General features: G+C 41.9%; 1 protein-coding gene across 1 annotated transcript in view; it reads left to right on the top strand.

The window, feature by feature from the left end:
* Window positions 1-22,296, top strand: part of LOC108783671 (voltage-dependent T-type calcium channel subunit alpha-1I-like) — a 194,801-nt gene that overhangs the window by 150,984 nt on the left and 21,521 nt on the right. The window contains exon 4 of the mRNA XM_018552287.1: window positions 18,961-19,120. Coding sequence (XP_018407789.1) covers window positions 18,961-19,120 — 160 coding nt within the window. The remainder of the gene's footprint in view (window positions 1-18,960; window positions 19,121-22,296) is intronic.

Here is a 22,296-nt window from a genome sequence, read left to right as displayed (position 1 = left end):
GCTCTCATGGCAGCCAGACGCGCACTTAAGTTGCATCTCGCGGATCTCACGAAAACCGACCTATATAAACGTAAACAAGAATTCTTTGAGTATGGGGATAAAAATGGGCGTCTGTTGGCTATGCTGTCCCAGGCGGCTCGACCCCAAACTGTAGTTGCTGAGATACGTTCGGAACCTGGCACCCTTGTGGCATCCCCTGAGGAGGTGCTGGAGGTGTTTCGCAAATACTATACGACCCTGTATACGTCTTCCCTGCCGACAGATACCCAGTCCCCGGACTTGCGACCCTTGCTAGACGGTATAGCCCTGGGATGGTTGTCGGATGGTCAACGTGGATCGTTGGTACAGCCAATAACAGAACTAGAGGTATCGAATGCCATTCGTTCTTTCCCAAACGGGAAATCACCTGGGCCAGATGGGATCCCTCTGGAATTCTACAAGACGCACGCGGACTTACTGGTTCCACGTTTGTGCGTGATGTACAATACTAGCTTAGAGACCAACCACCTGCCGCCCTCGATGACTGGAGCCCATGTCATCCTGATTCATAAGCCACCTAGAGACCCGACGGATTGTGCCTCCTATCGCCCAATTGCGTTACTTAACTGTGACCTTAAGATATTGACTAAGATTCTTAGTGTACGACTTAACAAACTGACAGACAGTCTGATAGACTCGGACCAAACTGGCTTCATGCCCCGCAGATCCACCGATATTAATTTACGCAGATTATTCACCAACATACATGCATCTCATGTCAACACCGGGACTCGAGTGGTGGCGTCTCTTGACATAGAGAAAGCCTTTGACACAGTGGAATGGTCCTATCTGTGGGCTGTCCTAGACAAGATGGGGTTCCCCTTGGACTTCACTCGCTGGATCAGACTGTTATACAAAGACCCTCTTGCCTCTCTGAAGTTAGGTAATAACCTGTCTAGGCCTTTTTCTATCTGCAGGGGTACTCGGCAGGGCTGTCCGCTGTCGCCCACTCTCTTCGCCCTGGCCATGGAGCCCATAGCTGAGGCATTGCGCAAATCACCATTCATTAAGGGGCTTCGCATTGGCTGGTTGGAGGAGAGGGTGGCGCTATATGCGGACGACCTGCTCTTATTCCTTAATGATCCTGGAGCCTCCTTGCAGGGTGCCCTAGAGGTATTGGATGCATTTTCTGCCGTGTCGGGTCTCAGGGTCAATTGGCATAAATCGGTACTGTTCCCCATAGATGCAGGGGCTAGGTCTGTACCCAGGTCGGTTACCCAACTGTCCTGGGTGGACTCCTTCAAATATCTTGGGGTGGTGGTTTCCAGGCTGCCGCAAGAGTACTTAGCACTGAATCTACTTCCGGTCCTCGGGGACATGAGGCAGCGACTGAAGGCGTGGGCAAACTTACCTTTATCCCTGCTGGGGAAAATCAACCTAGTAAAGATGAAGCTGTTACCTAAACTAACTTATGTCTTTAGGAACTCCCCAGTCTGGATTGCCCGATCTTATTTTTGTCAACTTAACCAACTAGTTTCCTCCTTCCTATGGGGATCCAAGCCCCCACGATACAAACTTACGACCTTAATGCGCCCTACTGCCCAAGGAGGGCTGGCCCTCCCGGATTTCTATCAATATTTCCTGGCCACGCAACTGGTTACAGCCAACTGGTGGCTCTCGGCGGATGTGAACAACTCCTCCGTCATGCTGGAGGCTGCGATCCTGAACTCGGTAGAGGCCCTGACCAATTTGCTTGGTAGAGGACCACGAGCCCCATACCCCCTCACACCCTCTATGCACACCACTATTAAAGTCTGGCGTATGGGGATATCCAGGTGTGAAAAAGACACCTTGGAGATATCCCCAAAAACCCCATTATGGAACAATCCTCAACTCCCTCACTTCTATTCGATCCCTGATCCCTGCTTCTGGGCCAAACGTAAAATCAAAATAATTGCGGATATAGTAGATTCTAACTCACTACTGCCATTTAATGACCTTGCAGCCAGACACCCCACTCATGGGAAATGCTTCTTCCGTTACATGCAGCTTGCCCATGCCTTCAGAGCTCAGTTCCCCGGGGATAGCATCCAACTGGGCATGACGAGGCTGGAGTCTCTAGCGAGGACGGACGGACTGCTAAAGCCTGCCTCGTGCTTCTATGGTACCCTGCGGATCCTGACCTCCCCCACCCTACTAACCCTGCAATCTAGATGGAGAGCGGACATCCCAGACCTGGATGAGGAGGATTGGGAGGACATTTGGGATGCTCCCTTTAAACAATTGGTTGCGATACGGGATAAAATGGTTCAGTTTAAGATACTCCATAGAGCATATTTCACACCTCACCGCCTGCATAAGATGAATGCCTCTATTTCGCCAGGTTGTTGGAGATGCACGTGCCCCGAGGGTAATTTCTTTCATGTCTTCTGGGGGTGCTCCCTCATCACTTCCTACTGGCACTTAGTGGTCGAGTATATGGGTAAAGTCACATCTCTACATCTCACCCCGTCACCGCGAATGTGCCTTCTGGGCCTGGTGGAGGATATAGCTCCGACCAGGTCTGAACGCACGATGGTGGGCCTCATGTTATTCTACGCCAGTAAAGCAATTGCCATGTGTTGGAAGAAACCCGAGCCCCCAGCGCTAGCTTTCTGGAAGAAGTTGGTCAATGACAACCTACCTCTGTATCAGGATACGTATGCTCATAGAGGATGCCCTGCCAAGTTCTACAAAGTCTGGGATCGCTGGTTAGAATGCAGTGACTCAGCGGTGGACTCAGATGTCTGAGCTGGGGAGGGGGGTAGTGTGACCCCTAGTGTTCTTTCCCAAACGGGAAATCACCTGGGCCAGATGGGATCCCTCTGGAATTCTACAAGACGCACGCGGACTTACTGGTTCCACGTTTGTGCGTGATGTACAATACTAGCTTGGAGACCAACCACCTGCCGCCCTCGATGACTGGAGCCCATATTATCCTGATTCATAAGCCACCTAGAGACCCGACGGATTTATAATCCTGAAATGTTATACCTATATGGTGTCAAGCACAGTTGAAGACTAAGTGTGGGTGTATTGTTATTGGGTGCATAGCTACGTCTGGTTCCCGTTGTTGGGAACGAGTGGCATGCATTGTTATGTTTAAAAACTGTGAAAAATAATAAAATATTTTGCAAAAAAAATAAAAAATTAGACTATTCAGAGACCACTGCAAATTTTGCATTGATATGTATGAACCCATGTATATACTGTCCGTGAAGGTTCTCATTCATCCAGGTCATGATATATCTGTAAAAGATAAGTCAAGGCAACTGGACTTGCTGTATTTTTCTTGGAGACGTCTCACTGGTCATCTAACCAGCTTTCTCAATACAGAATGACTTGTACAAAAATTATCTGGGAATAAATATGGTGAATGTTGTTCCAATCCACATAATCTGTTAGTCAAACCCAGGTGTTGATTGCATTTTCATAATTGCAGTTAGGTGTTAATAACCTGCCCAGAGAGGTGTTAAAATAGCTTTGTATGTGGCAGACAATAGATGTCTGCCATAGACAATGTATGTCGGTGAAAAAAAACAGCAGCTACACCAGCGTATGGCACAGCATAGAATAGCCAAACCCACTGGTCAGGATTCAGCAGTATACCTACATCTAAAGGAAAAAGGTCACTCCTTTAAAGACAGTCAAGTATGTATCCTAGACAGAGGGAGGACTTGTCCAAAAGAGGTGTGAAAGAGGTAATTTATAGCTGCAATAATGCAATTGCAATCAACACCTGGTTGTGACTAACAGATTATGTGGATTGTAACAACATTCACCATATTTATTCGCAGAGAATTTTTGTACAAGTCATTCTGAATTGAGAAAGTTGGTTGGGTGACCAGTGAAACATATTCAAGAAAAATACAGCAAGTCCAGTTGCCTTGACTTTTCTTTTACAGATATACCATGTATATACTGTAAGACAGAGTCAGCATGGTAACATGCATTATTGCAGTCTGGATGGCACAGTATGAATAAAAATGATAGAAAGTATCTGTCAAATGTTCCTTGTTTGCAGCTCTCCAAGTAGATATGCACACACAAATGTGACAATTACTGTGAAAATATAGACAGCTTGTGTATGATGCATTGAACAGTGAGTGTTAATGTTCCGGTGTTTATATGTACATTGCCGATGTGATACGTGGATAAATGCCCGAATGGACAAGAAGATAAAAGACAACAGACTTATAGAAAGGCAGAGAAATGCATTATTCCATGTTCCTGTGGTTTATTGCTGTACTCTAAGTGAAAGAATGGTTTCAAGGCATGTGAAAAGACTTGTTACCTATGGTATGTGATTCTGTGATTTATTTTTTCCATTGACATCCTGCATTATGTTCCACTTCAAGAAATCCAATCACAATTTATACTGAATAAATAAAATTGCGCTACTGCTGCTATGATTTTGGCTTTTGCCACTAAAGCAGCTATACTGCTAGAGTACAGTTCTAAGAAGCTTTAGAGCAGGATTATGAAGCACCTTATCTGTTCTTTTTGGACATATGCTGGCTTTACTGGGGGAATAGTGGTTGGTTTTAAAGAGCTATACAGGTAAGATAATGTAACATAATTTATTATGAGTTAAAGCTGAGCTACATTCTTACCTTCAGTCTTGCAGAGTTGAACCAGCTCCTCTCCTTTCAAAATGGGGACCTTTAATTTTCTGAGTTCTACCCCCATAGACTTGCATTGAGTTCTAAGTTCGAGTTAGAACTTTTTCCATGTTCGAAAGTTCGAGTTAGAACCGAACACGGGGGTGTTCGGCTCATCACTACTCTCCTGTACTGAAATTGCTTAGTCTGATTTTACTGCACATTGTGAGCTTCTAACAGTGTACATTATAAGCTGCAACAAGTCAAAAAGAGACCACCCCATTTCATGACTTAAGGAGACTCATCTTGCCCTTTCATCCCCAGCCTGACTGTCCCTGGCCTACACCTTGAACTCATTAAATTTCAGTTCCTTTAACCCTTTCCCTGCCACCGACCTATGGCAGACTGACAGATCAGTCTGCCATAGGTCGGTGGCATTTACTGTTCTGCTATAAGCTCATGTTCGGACGGTCTTCTTTAAATTAATAGGTGTAATTAGAGGATGAGAGCTATTAACAAAAATAGAAATGGCCACCGGGGGGGGCAGAGGAGCTCGCAGCTGAATCACGATAATTGAACGGCATGAGAGAGTGGCGGGCGAGAAGGAGAGAGGAGCCACTGTCAATCTGGAAGTTTCAGGATGACAGCAACTGTGTGCGTGGCCGAGCAGAGAATCAGTAAATATCAGTGATATTTACTGATCCTCTGTGCAGAGCAAACACTGGAGTGATCATCTGGGGACACATAGTACTATGTAAAAAGAAAAGGCTAGTTGCACTCTTTACCGCTATGACCCCGTGATCGAGGAGGGGTGCTTGGAATAACTGCGGATGGCACAGCCAATATCACTTCACTTGAAAATAGTGACTAGAAGCTTGCCTTTCAAATAATTCCATTGTTCACAGCCGTTTGGTTTTTTGACGTCATGTGACATCAGGGGGTGTGTCTAAGGGTGTTCCTGCACTGCTTTATGTCTATTTAAACTCTCTCTGTTCTTATAATTGTGTCATTGCTATGCCTGATGAAGGGACCCTGTGTGGCCCCGAAAGAGCTTGTGTAACTGACATGAGTTTGCAATAAATCTACGAATTTTGATACTATAAGGATTTGGTGTGCTGGTGACATTTCTGCAACATAGTACTATGTGTCCCCAGTTATGAATGAACAGGACGTGCTTTACATCACTTCCTGTTCATTCATGACTTTATCAATGGGGAGAAGCACTCACTACAGAGGCTTCTCCCTGTTCAGAAACTGTTGATAGTAAATAATTTACTATCAACAGTTTCTGAATGAATGGGAGTGCTTTCCATTTATTTAGAACAGAGGCTGCAGACATGAAATTGGGGACTCTGTGTCCTCAATTTCTTTTTCTAGTTCACAAGGGAAATGTCAGGGGTCTGTTTAGACCCCCGATATTTCACCATAGCTCCTCCAACAGTAAAAAAAAAAGCAACAACAAAAACAAATTGTAAACAATTAGTACAATAAAATAATAAATAAATAATGTGTAAAAAAATAAATAAACTAATTAATCCCCCCCCCCAAAAAAAACCCTCCCCCTACACACACATAACATACATGTACACCATGGTGTACGCCATGCACATGTGCTGCAGTGCGTTGTTAGAACGCATCGCAGTGCTTGATTTTTTTTTCTTTTGAAAATAACATTAATTTAACTGTGGCAGTGCATGGCAAAGCTTTGTGACGCATTGCTGTGCGTTGTGATATCCTGTGTTGCAATTAAGTGTATGATTGTATTATTTTATCACAACACAAACACCAACATAGCACAAAAACTATTTTTAACATAAGTCGCTTATTTGCAGTTTTGTGTTCCTTCATTTTTTTACCGTTTCGCAAAAAGGCACAATTTGGAATTTACAAATATTTGTTATCTATTAACTCAATACAGTTTTATCTTTTAGATTTAGTCAGAAAATATTTTTTTTGTGTACTGATTCTGATTTTAGTATGCTTTATCAATTGAATTGTGTATTTTTATTGGTTTAATATTGATTTGATAAACATTTGTGCAATTATCGCAGGGCCTACAAATTTATTAGCACCATCTTTTTTATTATCACAGGCCTGTGCTTTCAGAAAATATATGGGGGGTCTTTTACAAATGCCAGCAACGCAGCAGTTGAAAATCAAATCAATTGGAAAAATTGCAAAAATGGTGTGGCCAGCTGAGGTGTAAAGTATTCTGGAGGGCTTGGCAATGAAAGGGTTAATCCTGGAAGCTCATCATCACGTGGGAATTACCCAGGGTGATCTGCATGCAAATGGCAGTCAACAGAACAGCAGAGGAGCAAAGAGAAGGTGAATATAACCTGCCACAAGTCAATCGGCATGGGCAAAGCACAGGTTAACTTTAATACTGTTGATCAACCTTTCTCAACCAATGTGCCATGGCACCCTGGGTGCCTTCTGGCTTCCTCATGGGTGCCTCAAAACCTTGTGATCGTATGACTCAGATATTAAGAGAGGACTACGGACTCTGATGTGAAGGGGGGAACCCCACTTTTTTTTGTGTTTTTGGTGGGGTCCATTACATTTTAGACTGAGGTGTCTCGAGATTTTTCAAAATTTTGCCGTTACTGAAAAAAATGGAAAAATGCTGCTATAGATTAAGATGTTTGTTTTTCTCAGTGAAGTGTCCAAGTAAGTTTTTACCTGGTCTTTGATAATTTCCATCTTACTATCACTATCTTGACAAAGATTTTAAGACACTCATTTATCTGGACTGTAAGTATTGTCTTTGTTACTATGTAACCACTATGTTTAGATTCAAGATTCAGAGTCACCTGTGAACTTTCAAAATTAAAAAGAGAACTATAGGGTAACCTTTCTATCCCATAGTTCTCTTTAGGGCCACGCAAGGACAAATACTAACTTCCTCCAGTGACCCAAAGCTCGGTATATAGGGGGCTATTGCCCACTATATTCTGAGAGCACCGCAGCCAGGACGGATCCTGACAATGCTGGCTGACTGACAGGGTGCTCTGCCTATCTAGAGGCAGAGCCAGCTGTGCCTGCCCCCTCCCCATCCATTCCTCCAGTCAGCACTCGAGGATCAGAGAGAGGAGAGGGGGAATCTCTGCTGGGACTGATAGTCACCGCTCTCTGCAGAGAGATGATCGGGAAGTGAGCGAGCGACTGTATGTGTTCGCTGACTTCTTGATCTATAGAGTCAATGTGTGATAGTTCCAATGTCACACGTCGCCTCTAACTATGAGGATGAGTGTAAATCACTCACCTCATAGTTCTCGTTTAAGTTTGAATCTGATTAGTTGAAGCCAGGAAAATGCAGAAAATGTTTGTATCAGACATATATAATAAATTAGGATCCACTGTGACTATGACACCATCTTGATGTCAAAATGGAGGAGAACATCTCTAGAGCAGACATCTGACATCTATAGCATAGAAGTGGATGGAGAAGAAACCAATGAGTTTATTGACAAGATGGGATGTTCTCCCCACAGCAAAGAGGCTGGCGTCTGGAGACTCAATAGTCCTCTTTGTCCCTCTTTGTGTTCATATTGACCTCCGATGTTTGATCCACAGTATTCTGGTCCCCAATCTATGTACTGTATTCTAGGTGTTGAAATCCTCCTGAGGAAGCCAAGAGATGGCGAAACATGTTAGGGAGCCTAGAAAAGACTAATGGATGTTGATTTGCATATGTGAACATTGATCTATAGCCCAGTGGACAACCAGTGTAGTTTGGAATGTGGACTTACAATTTATGTATATATTGAAAATTTCTTTTCTTTGTATGATGCTTTTAAACTTAACTTTTAGCGGTAAAACATAGAAAATATGTTTTAACTTTTTATGATTTGGGAGTGAAGATCAAGTGTTTTAAAAGCCCCCTTCCCCTTTTTTTGTACACCTGGGTGAAGTAAGAAAACTTTAACCTTTGATTTGTACTATGTTTGGGGTGTGTCACTTGTATTCACATCTACTGTAATGCCTACTCTGTTTTTGCTATATTATTTCCCACTCAAATTGCAGAGACTCTGAAAAAAATAGGTAAACAAAATATATTTTCTATCTCCAGTGAGGTTTGGATACTTTTACTATCACTCTCAATCACTGTAGAAAAATAGTGAAAGTAAATGTTCATTTAACAAGATAAAATTGTTAAAATAGAAAAATAAGTTTAACGCTATTGTGCAAAAAATATGATTTTACTTTCTTTCACATTTGCCATGTATTTCCACTTTAAAGTGGACCGTTACACTCAAAAATCATATTCCATCAATGCATCCCTCTATGTATGATGATTGATAATAAAAGAGACATGTCAGGTCTAAAACTCGAGCAAGATGTGCAGCATTGTGGTAGAGTTTTTTGGTCAAGGGAGAAAGCTCAATTTGACCCAAGCTCTACTGTGTGCCCAAAGAAAGGAGCTGAAGATGGACCGGGTTAATTTCAAAAAGAATGTCGGTATATCCACTGGAAGGGTTTGTATTAGGTATAATAGTCTAGGTAATATATTTATTTTTAAGAGGCTATTACGGCCAAACCACCTAAAGCCAGAGCGGTCTCAATCCTTTATGTCAACCGAGATGGACTTCAAAAGGGGTGGGAAATTAAGGCTAAACACCTTGTCCAGGTCAGTGGGAGTGAATGTGCCCAGATAACGGATGTGGGAGTCAGCCCATTGAAATAGGAATCGCGATTTAAGGGCCTGAAGATGACGATCACATAAAGATATGTTTAAAGGAGAACTATGAGGTGAGTGCTTTTCACTTACCTCATAGTTCTAGCCGACCTGTGACAATGAGACTGTCACAGGTCAGCTCAGTAGATCAGGAGGTGAGCGAACACATACCGGCGTTCGCTCACCTCTCAGTGAGCCGTGACAGGGGAGGGGCTGGATTCCCCCCTCCCCGCTCCGATCCACCAGCGCTGACTGGCGGAACGGATGGGGGAGGGGGCGGGTACAGCTGGCTCTGCCTCTAGATAGGCAGAGCCAGCTGTCAGTCATGCAGCTGGGTGGATCCCAGCACAATTGTCGGGATCCGCTTCAGCTCTGGCGTCTCAGTATACCGCGAGCAGCTGCTCACGGTATACTGCGGCGTCTCAGTATACCGTGAGCTACAGCTTGTGGTATACTGAGCCTAGGGTGACGGGAGGACGCTAGTTTGTGTCCTCCCGTTACCCTAAGGAGAACTATGGGGAAAAGACTCAACCCCATAGTTCTCCTTTAAAGCCGCTGAGTTAGAAAAATTTATCTTGAGATTAGAAAGGCTGCCATAGTGTGAGAACTCTGCAAATAAATTAGGGAAAGACACCTCTGAGTTTGTAAAATAAAAGAGTAAATCATCGGCATAAGCAGCTATTTTGTGACAACCAGTAGCTGTCTGCACTTCAGAAACAGGAGAGCTTTGGATTGTATGTATGAAAGGTTCCAGGGTTAGAATAAATAAAAGATGTGATAAGGGACATCTTTGGCACGTGCAATTTTTGATGGGAAAAGAATCAGAGAGAGCATCATTGACCTGACATGGGCTGTCGGGGTAGAGTATAGAGCACCAATCCAACTTTGCATCAAGTCCCACAATCCTTCATGCCATAAAGTCTCATGAAGGAACATCCAGTCAACCATGTTGAATGCTTTTTCAGTGTCTGTCGACAAAGGAATACAACGGATACCCTGTGAGCGTACAAAATGGATTCATTGTAAAATTATGACAGTGTTGTCCTTTGCCTCCCTGGAGGGGACAAAACCCACTTGTTCAAGACCCACCAAATATGGTAGTACTGTTGGCAGCCTATTGGCCAGAAGGTTGGCAAAAATCTTTAGGCCCACGTTTAATAGGGATATGGGTTGATAACACACTCAACTTCGGGGACCTTTACCTTCCTTAGGAATTACAGAGATTGATGGCCTGTGGGAATCTACGGGTAACTGATTGCCTTCCCAGAGAGAGTTGAATGCCCCTAACAAAATGACCTGCTAATTGATCCTTAAATTTGGAGTAGTAAGCCATGGTATATCCATCGGGACTGGGTGCCTTACCAGGCTTCATAGATTTAATGACATGTGCAAATTCATCGCCTGAAATGGGTAGTTCCAGATCCTCTTGTACTTCTCTAGGAATGGAAGACCCCGCGTATTGTCGGTTTGCAGAAGTTCGGGTATCTACGCTAGATTCCACACCAGACCCAGGCAGGTTATATAGGGAGGTATAGTATTCTCTGAATTGTTGGCAATATCTAAAGGTTCAGAGAGTGGAAGACCCGACCATGAGAGAATTTGTGAGATAAATTATATAGTTCTAACCTATCTTAAGGCATTAGTAAGCATTTTCCTGGGCTTATTGCCAAATTCGTAGAAAGAACATCAGCATTTTGGCAACTGTGCTTTTACTTTGTCCATCAAAAGGGAGTTCAGTTCCATTCTGAGATTAGTCAATTTTGCCCATGAATCACCATCTAAATGGGCCTTATGGCAGAATTCAAGCAATTTAATGTCTTCAGTATGGTTCCTAACTCTAGATAAACAAGTATTTTTTCTGATAAGCTCCATGTTTAATGAGAAGACCCCTAATGTAACGGGGTAATGTAATGGGTGATATTCCCATAGGGTATGGGGATTTTGTCCTGGAATTGCATTGAGTGACAAGAAAAGACCCAGTTCACGGGAAGCATATGAGGAATCAACACTATCTTGCAGCAGGGATTCATTTAGTTTTCAAAGTGAGACACCTAGGTCCAGTGACAGATGTAACGGGAGCATGGTCCTTCAGGGATATAATTTCAATGGAAGTGTCCACAACCCTCCAGAGAACCGCCTGTGGGAGTAAGAAGTAATCAAGCCTGGAGTACGATTGATGTACTGAGGAGTAGTAGGTGTAATCTGTTCCTTGGGGAAACCGTAAGCACCACACGTCTATGAGTTGGAGTGGAAGGAAAGCCAGTTTAATCTGTCTATGCTGAACGTGGGGCAAAAATGAGATGCCCTTAGAGGAGTCCAACTGGGGTTCGAAGACAAAATTAAAGTCTCCCCCAAAACAAGCAACCCCTCCACAAATTCTGCTAGCTTGGCAAGGCAGTCCTCAAAGAAATCTATCTGACCCACATTGGGGGCATACACATTCACTAGAGTAACTAAATGGCCATGTAGTTCCCCCTTCAGGAATATCAATTGTCCCTCTGTATCTGAGACAAGGTTGATCAACCTTCAGGGAGCTTGTCTAGAGATAAGTATATTAGCCCCTCTGGATTTAGAGCCATCAAAGTCGCTATGGTAGCTCCAAAGATATTGATGATTTGACAACTTTGGCATTGATCTCTGACAGAAATGCATTTCCTTTATAATTGCAACCTCTGATCAAGATCGCCAGTGATCGGAAAGTAGGCATGTTCTCTTTTCAAGGATATTGAGTCCCTTAACATTCCACGAAGTAAAGCGGACCGAGGGCATGGCCAACTATATCAGTGTCAAAACAGGTCCCCCCACCCAGACGGAGCCAAGAGAACAGTATAATGAAACTGAGGACAGCAAGGGACTAGAAGGATAAGGAAAATACACAGAAAAAAGGTTAGGGTAAAGAAGGATAAGAGGAAGGGAAGAAAAGAGGAAAAAAAGAACGTATCCAACTAAGGCAAAGCCTCTCAATAAAGTATCATGAAAGCAAAAAGCTCCCAGGCAGTCAGGGCCTAATGGGGGATGAGTCCTGAAAGAATTTCCCAGAGTAAGAGAATGACTTCGGGCAATTAATTATAAGTGCCGGGCAATAATGAAATTAAACAGACAAAAACCTCTAACTGTTAGCATAGAGAGGCGATTAGCTAATGTGTTTTAGGTAACTGATGTGAAACCCAAAGAACAATGTTAAGATCATGGCGGGGGAAAAAACAACAACCCGAGCCAGAATCGGGACATTGCAAAGTGACAACTGCTCAAGTGTGCGGTCAAACTACCTTTGTATACAGTCATCTCATCGTGTGATAAGCATAAATGAGACGGAACCAGATAGAAAACAGTGTGAAGGAGCGAGCCCAAGTCTCCCATGGCTCATAATTCCCCCAAGTCTAGGCAGGGACCTATAACGGAGCCCCCTTCAACTCCCTAGGAGGCTGGGGACGATCCTGTTACATAATGTCTCTTACGGTTACAGATATATATTTCAAAACACCATGGCACCAGCACTCCAGATAGAAATGGCTAGTGAAATCCTGACATATGGATTCCTAGTTTTCCATGCATAGGAATGCATGATAAACCTATTAATAGTAAACCTATTAATATTAAAATAGCAAAACATTTTAAAATACCTAATATGAAAAGGGACATTTTTAAAAATGAGACCCAACGGATATAGAAAATGGAGCCTTGACGCCAAAATATTGAATTCTTTAGTGAAGTGTGTGAAAATAGTGGAGGCTTTTTTTAAAATAAATTGCTGACACACAGGCTTTTTATAACAGCTTCTTCCCACCTGTAGGCATTATTTTTTATGTACACTGAGCCGTGCATGCGCAGCTTAGTGCACAAGCTCAGCAGGTTTCTTGATGAGATTAAGTAAGTGCACATGTGTGGGAATTACGTCATCGAGGGCTGGTCAATCAAGCAGCCAAAGAAGAAGAAGAAGGGTGATGATGGAAATGCTGGCAGGGGGAGGAGAGCCTGAACATTACAGCTCTGGAGGGGATCGCTTTGACAAGTAAGACTGCAATAATGTGCTGTTATGCAGTGCATACAAGCACATTATGGCTAATAGCTTTTGGGTCCCCATTTTTAATCATCAACTTTACTTCCATTTAAATGTGTTTAATAATAGGAGCTTGTGTATGGATATTGTGTTTCTATCCAAAAAGGTGGGGGCTTAGGGGCTGTTTAAAAAAATGTGAAAACTGTCACCCAGCCGGTTTAAGAATTTTCTTATCATAAGCAGGGTGTATTTTTATGTGTTTAAACATTTTAATAAAATCCAAGGTTTATAACACTATAATAGATTTTAGTTTTATGGAAGGATTTAGGAGAGGATAAAACTAAACCACGGTGGATGGAACTATAACAGAAACAATTAGGTGCAACAGGGGAACCCCTTCTAAGTCCTTTTCTAAAGGCTGATAAAACCTTCTATTACAGGGTTCCTCTAACTATGGTCAGTGGCTTGCCTTTTACCGACCCCTACAATAAGAAGGCCCCTAATGCATGTATTATTACATTATTACTTGCAAACATTTTCAAAATTTTTAAATAGGCGGCTTTTATTAAAATAATGCCTGGAGATCCAGCCATAAAGGCCCTTAAACAGATATTTCCTGTTATAGGACAACAATGTTTTGTCTCTGTCTTCTGCATTCCCTGTCACATGGTTTCCAATGGAGAATACAGGTGACTGTTTCAACACATATTAACCTTAATGAGGCAGATTTTAGTTCCTTATATAGTCCTTATAATTGAAATTATTAACCATGGCTAAATTAGTTGCTTTGAATGATTGAGACGTCATAGGCATAGAGAGTAGGTAATACTGATGATTTGGGAAAAAAGTCAGTGCTTCATGATTTTTAGCAATAGCGGCCAATTAGTATTCTTCTGTGTACCCAGGCTAAGATATGTGCAATAGGAAGATGGGGTTGCAGTATTACACATAAGGGTCTATTTCTAAACTAAGGACAAAAGTCCCTACGAATATAAGGGAATTTCTATTCTGTGCAGATATTTCCCAAAATGAATGTTCTCCAGTCGTTTCTTTACAAGGCGATACATTTTAGAATGCTTTTTTTGTCATGTAATACCGCATTATAGCAACTAAATAGCACTGAGGAGCATAAAAAATGTGTATTCCCTATGTTCCTTTAACTCCATCAAGTATAATACTATAATGTCATATTAAATGAAAATTTTCAAAAATTCGAATGCAAATTGCTTACAAATAGACCATAAAGTCTTTCAGAAAATTGATTTAAAGTACATCTAAACACAGCCATTTTTTTTTTTGGTTTGGACAGATTAGGGAAGGGCTGGAACTCCTCTCAAGTTTTAATTGCTGTTTGTCATTTACCCTTTCTGTTTGTCTCGTTGACTACCGTCTTCTGTACAGAAATTATGGGAAATGTAACATTTTAAGCTGTCACTACAACAGGAATAGAGGGAAAGTCATTATTACAATGGCAATTGTCATTGTAATAAGGGAGGAATTCCCTTACATTGGAGAGATTTACCCTCACCTTATGTTGTGTCTACATAGAAAGTGAAGGAAAATCTTAGGAAAGAAAAAAAAACCTTCCCTACTCTATGCACCTTTCTATAATAAAAAAAAATGTTTTGTCCTCTACTTAACACAGTAGTGATGTGTGTGTGTGTGTGTGTGCCGCTCTGGTGACAGGCACAATTTGTATAATGAACACAATTTGCATAACACACATTATTTGCATAATGCCCATTATTTACATAATGGTAATGGAAATGATTTGCCTAATATATACACATTCCATGCCCAGCTTACCCACACACCCATTTTTATGAATTATACAGTACATTACATTAATACTTTTTTAACTAGTTTCATAATATTACATGACTAGTGATGTTTATTTCTTCACTGAAAATACAATGCCAAAGCAGGACTAAATGTAGAAAACAACTACCCGCCCGGAACTGCCTGTCCCGGGCATTGGGAGATAGGAATTCCCCAACCCTGCTGCCCCTCTACTCCCTGCTGCCTTGAGGCCGGGCCTTGGTTGGCCTTGTGGAAAATCCGGCCCTGAATGTGGCTATAACATTAACACCACATTTAGAAAAAGAAGTGTGGTGATGCTCGTTGTGCAGTCCAGAGGACTACAAGAGGGGGGGACCTTGGTGCCCTGTGCAGGTATGAAGTGGTTAAATGATGCTGCGTGTCATGTTAACTTGGAAATGAGGTGGGGGCATTAGATGGAGTGGGAGTGAAGATGCTGCACTGCAGAGAGGAGAGGACGTATAGGACTGAGAGCTGCTTTGCCATTAGCATGGCACTAGCGAGAAAAAAACTGTGGCTGGAGTTGGGCTTTAATGCTGGGTTTACTACCTTTCAAAAGAGCTAAATAGGATGTTATATATTAGCTGAATTTTCTACAATACCATTCCCCAGACCTGTTATTATCTGCTACTTAATATGCTACAACCTTGATAAAAGTAGATTTAAATGTCATAGTGATTTTATTTTGAAATTACTAAAATTTCAGCAGTGGCACATTCATCCATAGTTTTATTGGCAGCAGAGTTAGAAATGTAAGTGGAGAATAAGAGTATTTAGTCAATAATACAACAATCAAATTTGGACTGCAGAATATCCGAAGGCACAAAGGGACTCTTGGAAACCTAATCAACTTTTGGTTCCACCTCCTCTCCCATATAAGCTAATTGCCAGCTTCTAAATTACTAATTAGCAAATATAAAAAGCGCCTGACATTAAACAGACAAGGGCTTTTCATACAATAGTTACACTAAACATTATCCTTCTGTTGGATCCTAAGAGAAGAACAGATTTAGAGCTTCAAAGCAGAATATTAAAGTATGGAGTCCATTTATGTATGGAGGAAGTTGCCAGATAAATGGCAGCAGGAAATTAAGCCATCTGTTTGCCAACAAAACCAAACATAAATGGAACACATGCCTGTTATATGTCTAGATCTGCAAGAGACACAGAAAGAAAATGTTAATAAATCATATCATACTCTATTATATTTCATATGTACTTACAAAGACTAGCAGCCTTGTTAAATGTTAAACTAAACAACTTTCTGTTGCATAAAATGGTTTATTAGGTTTAATACTTTCTATTAGACTTTTATTTTGGATTAATTCAGGGATGTAACTAGAAATCACTGTGCCCCGTAGTAAAGTTTGGTATAGACCCCCCGCCCCCCCCCCTCTGCTGCAGAACCCACCAGAGATCCTGCAGAGCCCAACTGACACCCTGCAGAGCCCACCTGAGATGATGCACAGCCCACCCGAGACCCTGCACATCCTACCTGAGACCCAGAACATACCAGAGACCCTGCAGAGCCCACCTGAAACCCCACACAGCCCCCCTGAGAGTGACACTGCAGAGCCCACTAGAGACCCTGCACAGTCCACCTGAGACCCTGCAAAGCCAACCTGAGACCCTGTAGAGCCCACCTGAGACCCCACACAGCCCACCATAGACCCCACAGCACCCACTTGAGATCCTGCAGAGTCCACCTAAGACCCCACACAACCAGAGACTCTGCAAAGCCCACCTGAGACCCCACACAGCCCACCAGAGAGTGACCCTGCAGAGCCCACCTGAGGCCGTGCACATACCAGAGACCCCGAAGTGCCCACCATAGACCCCACAGCGCCCATGTGAGACCCCGTACATATCAGAGACCCTGCACAGCCCACCAGAGGCCCCACAGAGCCCACCTGAGGCCCCGTGTGGGTCTCTATGGTGATAGTTACACCACTGGCTTAACACCTTGCCTATTCCCATTTAGGTTATAACTGGTGCAAACACAACTTAAAAGCCTAAACTTCACATTTCTGTATTTAAACTAATTTTGGCCTCAAATGCTAAGATGTTGGCAGTGATACTGAACATAAGACACACAAACACACACACACACATTGAAGGGGTTCAGTGCCATTTTTGTCTAGTTGCCAAAAAACAAAGTTATACTTACCCGAACCTCCAAACCAGCCAGCTGTCATAGCTCTATCCCAGCCTGTCTCCTGCTCCACTGCAGCACTTGACTCTTCCTCAGCATCTTCATGTTTATACACTGTGTATAGACGTGATGATTTACAGGACCTTAGACTGCTGCAGAGGAGAGGGACAGAGGCTCTCAGGACCAGTCTAAGAACAAGCGGGCTCAGAGCATTGGGGAGAGTATAATTTTTTTTAACCTAGACAAAAATAAGCAGTTAACCCTTGCAGTGTGGGGGTAGCCCCACTGCAAGGGTTAATAAAAATGTTTCCTGGAGTTCTTCACTAAATCAAACTTTTTAAAAATATGTAGACTTCCATTGCTCATTCCCTTCTGAAAATGCTAGTTTCCTGGATGTCATAGTGAGTTTCCTATTTCTATTCTTGCTGAGCTATGTACCTGGAACAAGTATGCAGCTATTGAAACTAGAGGGAAGCAGAAATCCTGAATCTGCACACTGATGGCATGTTAGTAACCCAAAAAGTATTACAACTTTTGGCTCAGCATAACAGCTAGGTAACTAAAGGTTTCAGCAATGGAAATCCACAATGCTAGTTTACATATTTTCTATTACAGGTTTTCTTTAGATCTGCTCAATTGATACACATACAATTAAGGGGATTTATCAAAACTGGAGTATACAAAATCTGGAGCAGATGTGCATGGCAACCAATCATTTGGTTTTGGTTGCCATGCACATCTGCTCCAGATTTTGTATACTCCAGTTTTGATAAATTCCCCTCAATGTGTCATTGATGAGATGCCTGTCCTCCTGACAGATGTCTTCAGGACAGGAACTAGCATGAGATCTCTTGAGTTGTTACACAGGTGAAAATATCCTCTGACAGGGGCACTAAGCCGCATGATTGGCTGGAGTTGGGTTTTAAAGAACTTCTGCAGAGAAGAGTTTATGCAAGAATGTTGCATAAATGCTCTTAAAGGAGCCAAAATGAAACGATTCTAAACTGTCACATTCATTTCACAAACAAGTATTCTAAATTTTGCATGTACAGCAGGATTTAACATTTATGTCATACTATAGCATGTGGGTTGAAATGATAGGTTTTGCCATCCATGTATTGTGGTGTACCCATTGCTTTTCGTGTGCTGGATTGTTATTTTCTTGTATGTGTGGGTTGGACATCTGGGTATTTAGACCAAACCCATTACTGATAAGAAAGCCAATATATATATTTTTTACTACCCCACTGACCATCTAGGATTTTTTTTAAATTCATAGTTTACTTTAATTTTCATATCCAAAATCAATAGGGTTTTTTTCCACTTTAACAGAAGATTGGATCCCTGCTTGAGACCGCAACCTTTTACCCTATACAGGCCTTCTTTGTACCGATTACAATTGCAGTATCGGATTCCCCTGTAGTAATATATGAGATGAAACCTGGTATCGGGTAGTGTTGAAAAAGGGAAGCCTTACATTTAGGAATGGGTTTTGACGCAAGGATCCACTTTTCAAAAAGAAAACCCTATAAATTGTTCCTTTTCATGACTGTTTGTTCTGTCCTTGTGAAAACCCTCTTTTCATTTGTGCTGTTCTTGTGTATCTTTCTCATATTATTTTTAATTCCCTTCTTGAAATTCCTACTTTTCTTCCTCCTCTCTGCTCTTTTCCTTTATCTCTTCTTCTTCACAGGTATGAGGATTTTGGTGAATTTGCTCCTGGACACACTGCCCATGTTGGGAAACGTACTTCTTCTGTGTTTTTTTGTCTTCTTCATATTTGGAATCATTGGGGTGCAACTTTGGGCAGGTCTTCTACGTAACCGTTGTTTCCTAGATGAAAACTTTACTATGTAAGTTATATGTCATTACAAATTCATAAATGTGAACTATACTACTTTAATTGTTGTATAATCATTATAAACATAGATTGTGCAATGCCTCATATAGTTTTGATATTTTAAAATATCGGTGTAATATTTTTTTAGAACGGCTTGTTAAAGTAATTCTTCATTATTGTATGTTCAGGTTTAAGAATATGCTTTCTTTTACCAACCACAACTTAGGTTAATATATCTGGTTGAATGAAGCAACACAATCAGGTTTATAAACATAACTGTCTGTCATGTAACCCTACTGTTCTTTGAGATCTGCAATGGAATTTTAACAGTTCAAATACATTTGTATTTCTTGATTAAGTCACCTTCAAACAAAGATGTGAATGCTCCCTAGGCTAGCTCACAGTTGGTCAATAGGGATGGGCAGAGATTAACAACTGACATTGTTCAGCGCTCTCAGGACTGGCTCAGGTATGGTGATAAGATTGTAGGTGGGCAGCTCTGATGACACAGATGGAGGGTTCCTGAGAAATGACTAAAAGACAAGGAAGAACAACAAAATGCGCCCCAACCTAACAGCTGGATGTGGAACTCTGATTGGTAAAGGGATGTCTGTGAAAGAATTAATAAATGAATCAATCTACTCACATGATGCTGGTGGGAACCAGAAGCCATGCAGATGTGGGCTGCTGTGTCCTATCGGCTGTGATTGGGATACCGTTTGTGGAGAAAGCAAACACAGCACGAAGTGTGGTGTGAAGTACACAGAGGATGGCAAAGGCAAGGCTCACTTTATTGTGGTGGACAAGAGTACTATGCTGCCTTGAGGCTGTTGGAGGCAAAAAAGCATGTAGGTCGGCAGATGTGAGCAGCCCTGATGTGTTAGTAAACAGCTGGACTGTGATCGGCAATCGTTAGGTGTCAGCGCTGGAGGTGGCTGTGCGGTGATTGCATTCTCCACAAACGGCATCCCAATCACAGTCGACAGGACACCGCAGCCCACATCTGACATTACCAATCCTCCATCAAGGCCGCACGACTCCTGGTTCCCACCAGCATCATAGGATAGGAAAAATGTTGATGGCTAGTATTAGCTTCCTTTTAAAGAGGTCTGTGCACTGCAGGGATGCTGCCACTTTGCTTTAGGTAAACCTATTCAGAGTGGCTTTGTGGAATCTGGCGATGCTTGTGTGTACATATTTTCCACAAGTTGCAATGTTTTGCAGTTAAAAAAAATGCAGCGAGACTAGCTGAAGGGTAATAGCTTTGGCAGGCCAACTGCAACATCATGCATTAAACGATGGAGAGAAATGTGTATTTTCTTCTTTATCTCAATTCCAGTATTTGCAACAACCTTTGGTTTACTACCCTGGAGAATGCCACACTGGAAATCACAAGGATGTTACAAAACATACATTTTGCAGGAACTTTATTGAACTCTTTAGATATCCATAAACATTATAAAATCCTCAGATGAAGCCATAGAAATCTCATGTGTGGGTATCTTCAAATTCCATCAAGTGACATTTCTTTGCACAAAACAATCTCACAGGCTGTAAAATGTTCTATCGTGACAGTTGTGTTCCAAGATAAACTGACCTTGGAGATGACTGTAAGCACCTCCCTTAGCTTTCCCTATTGGCATATGCATATATTATCTACTGTTAATTAGGGATGAGCAAATCTTCCTGGGTTCAACTTGCAAAGGGTATATCAAATTCTGATAAAAAATTTTGTAAACCCCAATCTAGCAGTGAACCCTATTTAAAGGGGAGCTAATATTGATGTTAAATTCTGGACATTTCCAAAACTAATAGGCAAGGTCTTGTCAAAAAAGTGCATAGTGAGTTGGGCACTGCCATGGAAGACATTTTAAAAAGCAAGAAAAAAGTACAGTAAAAAACCTTCAAGATTACATTGGAAAAACACCAAACCATTAAATGACATGCTTGGGAAATCCCTTCAAATTGTATGTAGTGTTATGGAACAGTGCAACATATTTTGGATGTCTAGTTGATTTTTAGCTTTTACATTTACCTTTGCCGAAATAAAGCAACAGCATCTGATTCATTTTAACTTGGAAAAAATGCATTTTAAAGTAGTTTTGGCTGCAATTTTTTCATCCAATAGTATTGTAAAAGGCTTGACATTAAACAGCAGCCAGTACAGATCTAAATAATATAGGACAATTTGCCAGTGGCACAACAGTTCAATAGTATAGTTTTTCAACAGAGTGTACAAAAACCCTTCAACCCCTCCCATTTTCCCATATTTAAAATTATTGACCAAAATCAAAATATAGACCTCAGGCATGTCTTTGGAAGAACTAGAGTCAGGTCCATTCAGCATTTGAAAAGGCAGCAAATAGAAAGAGACAAGGCAGGTTTTATCTTGCAATAGAAATTATAGTATTATCTGAGAGACAATAACCACTAATATTGTTCCATGACTGGACAATAACTGAGCTGAGTGGCTTGGTTGGGCTGCAATAAAAAATGAAGAGAGGATGTAGGTTTTATCTTGAAAATACATCCTGAATGATGAGACACTGAAGCAGTGAAAAGAACCTCAGCTCCACGGGGGCTGTTCTCTTACCATTATCATACAGGTACTCATTAATGGCATGCTGCTTCTGGTGCAGCCTCTGCAGCATGGCTATTGTTGAGTTCCAGGACGTGAAGGTGCCACAGATAAGATGGTTGGCAGGCAGCTTGTGTTGGCACTTCAATGCTGCAAGGCAAACACTGGCTGGGTATGACCACCTAAAGTGGCCACAAACACTTCTGGCCTGAAGGTGGACCTTCTGAAAGCCAGGGAAACTAACAAGGAATGGCTGCTCCACCAGGTTGAGGATATGTGCCAGGAATTTTTAGTGGTGAAGAGGGCAAATGGGACTGCACTGTCAGAAATGTACAAGACACAGGGTAGCACCACCAGACGTGCCCTGAATCTATATTGTGTGGCCTCACCACCACTATGTCCTGCAGAATCTCCTTACCACCTACTACCTCTACATGCAGAACCTCCACCTCTCCCTTTAGTCCTGCCTTACATTTAGGTATATGCAGTGACATGCTGCTAACAAAGGCACTTTTGTCAGTGGCAGCAACAAATTTACACTTATTTTTAAATAACCTAGCAGAATATTAAAAAAGATATAAATAAATACATATATATATATATATATATCC

The sequence above is a fragment of the Nanorana parkeri genome, unplaced genomic scaffold (genome assembly GCF_000935625.1).
Source record: "Nanorana parkeri isolate BGI_ZX_2015 unplaced genomic scaffold, ASM93562v1 scaffold83, whole genome shotgun sequence".
Lineage (NCBI taxonomy): Eukaryota > Metazoa > Chordata > Amphibia > Anura > Dicroglossidae > Nanorana > Nanorana parkeri.
This window is presented reverse-complemented; position numbering and strand designations above follow the sequence as displayed.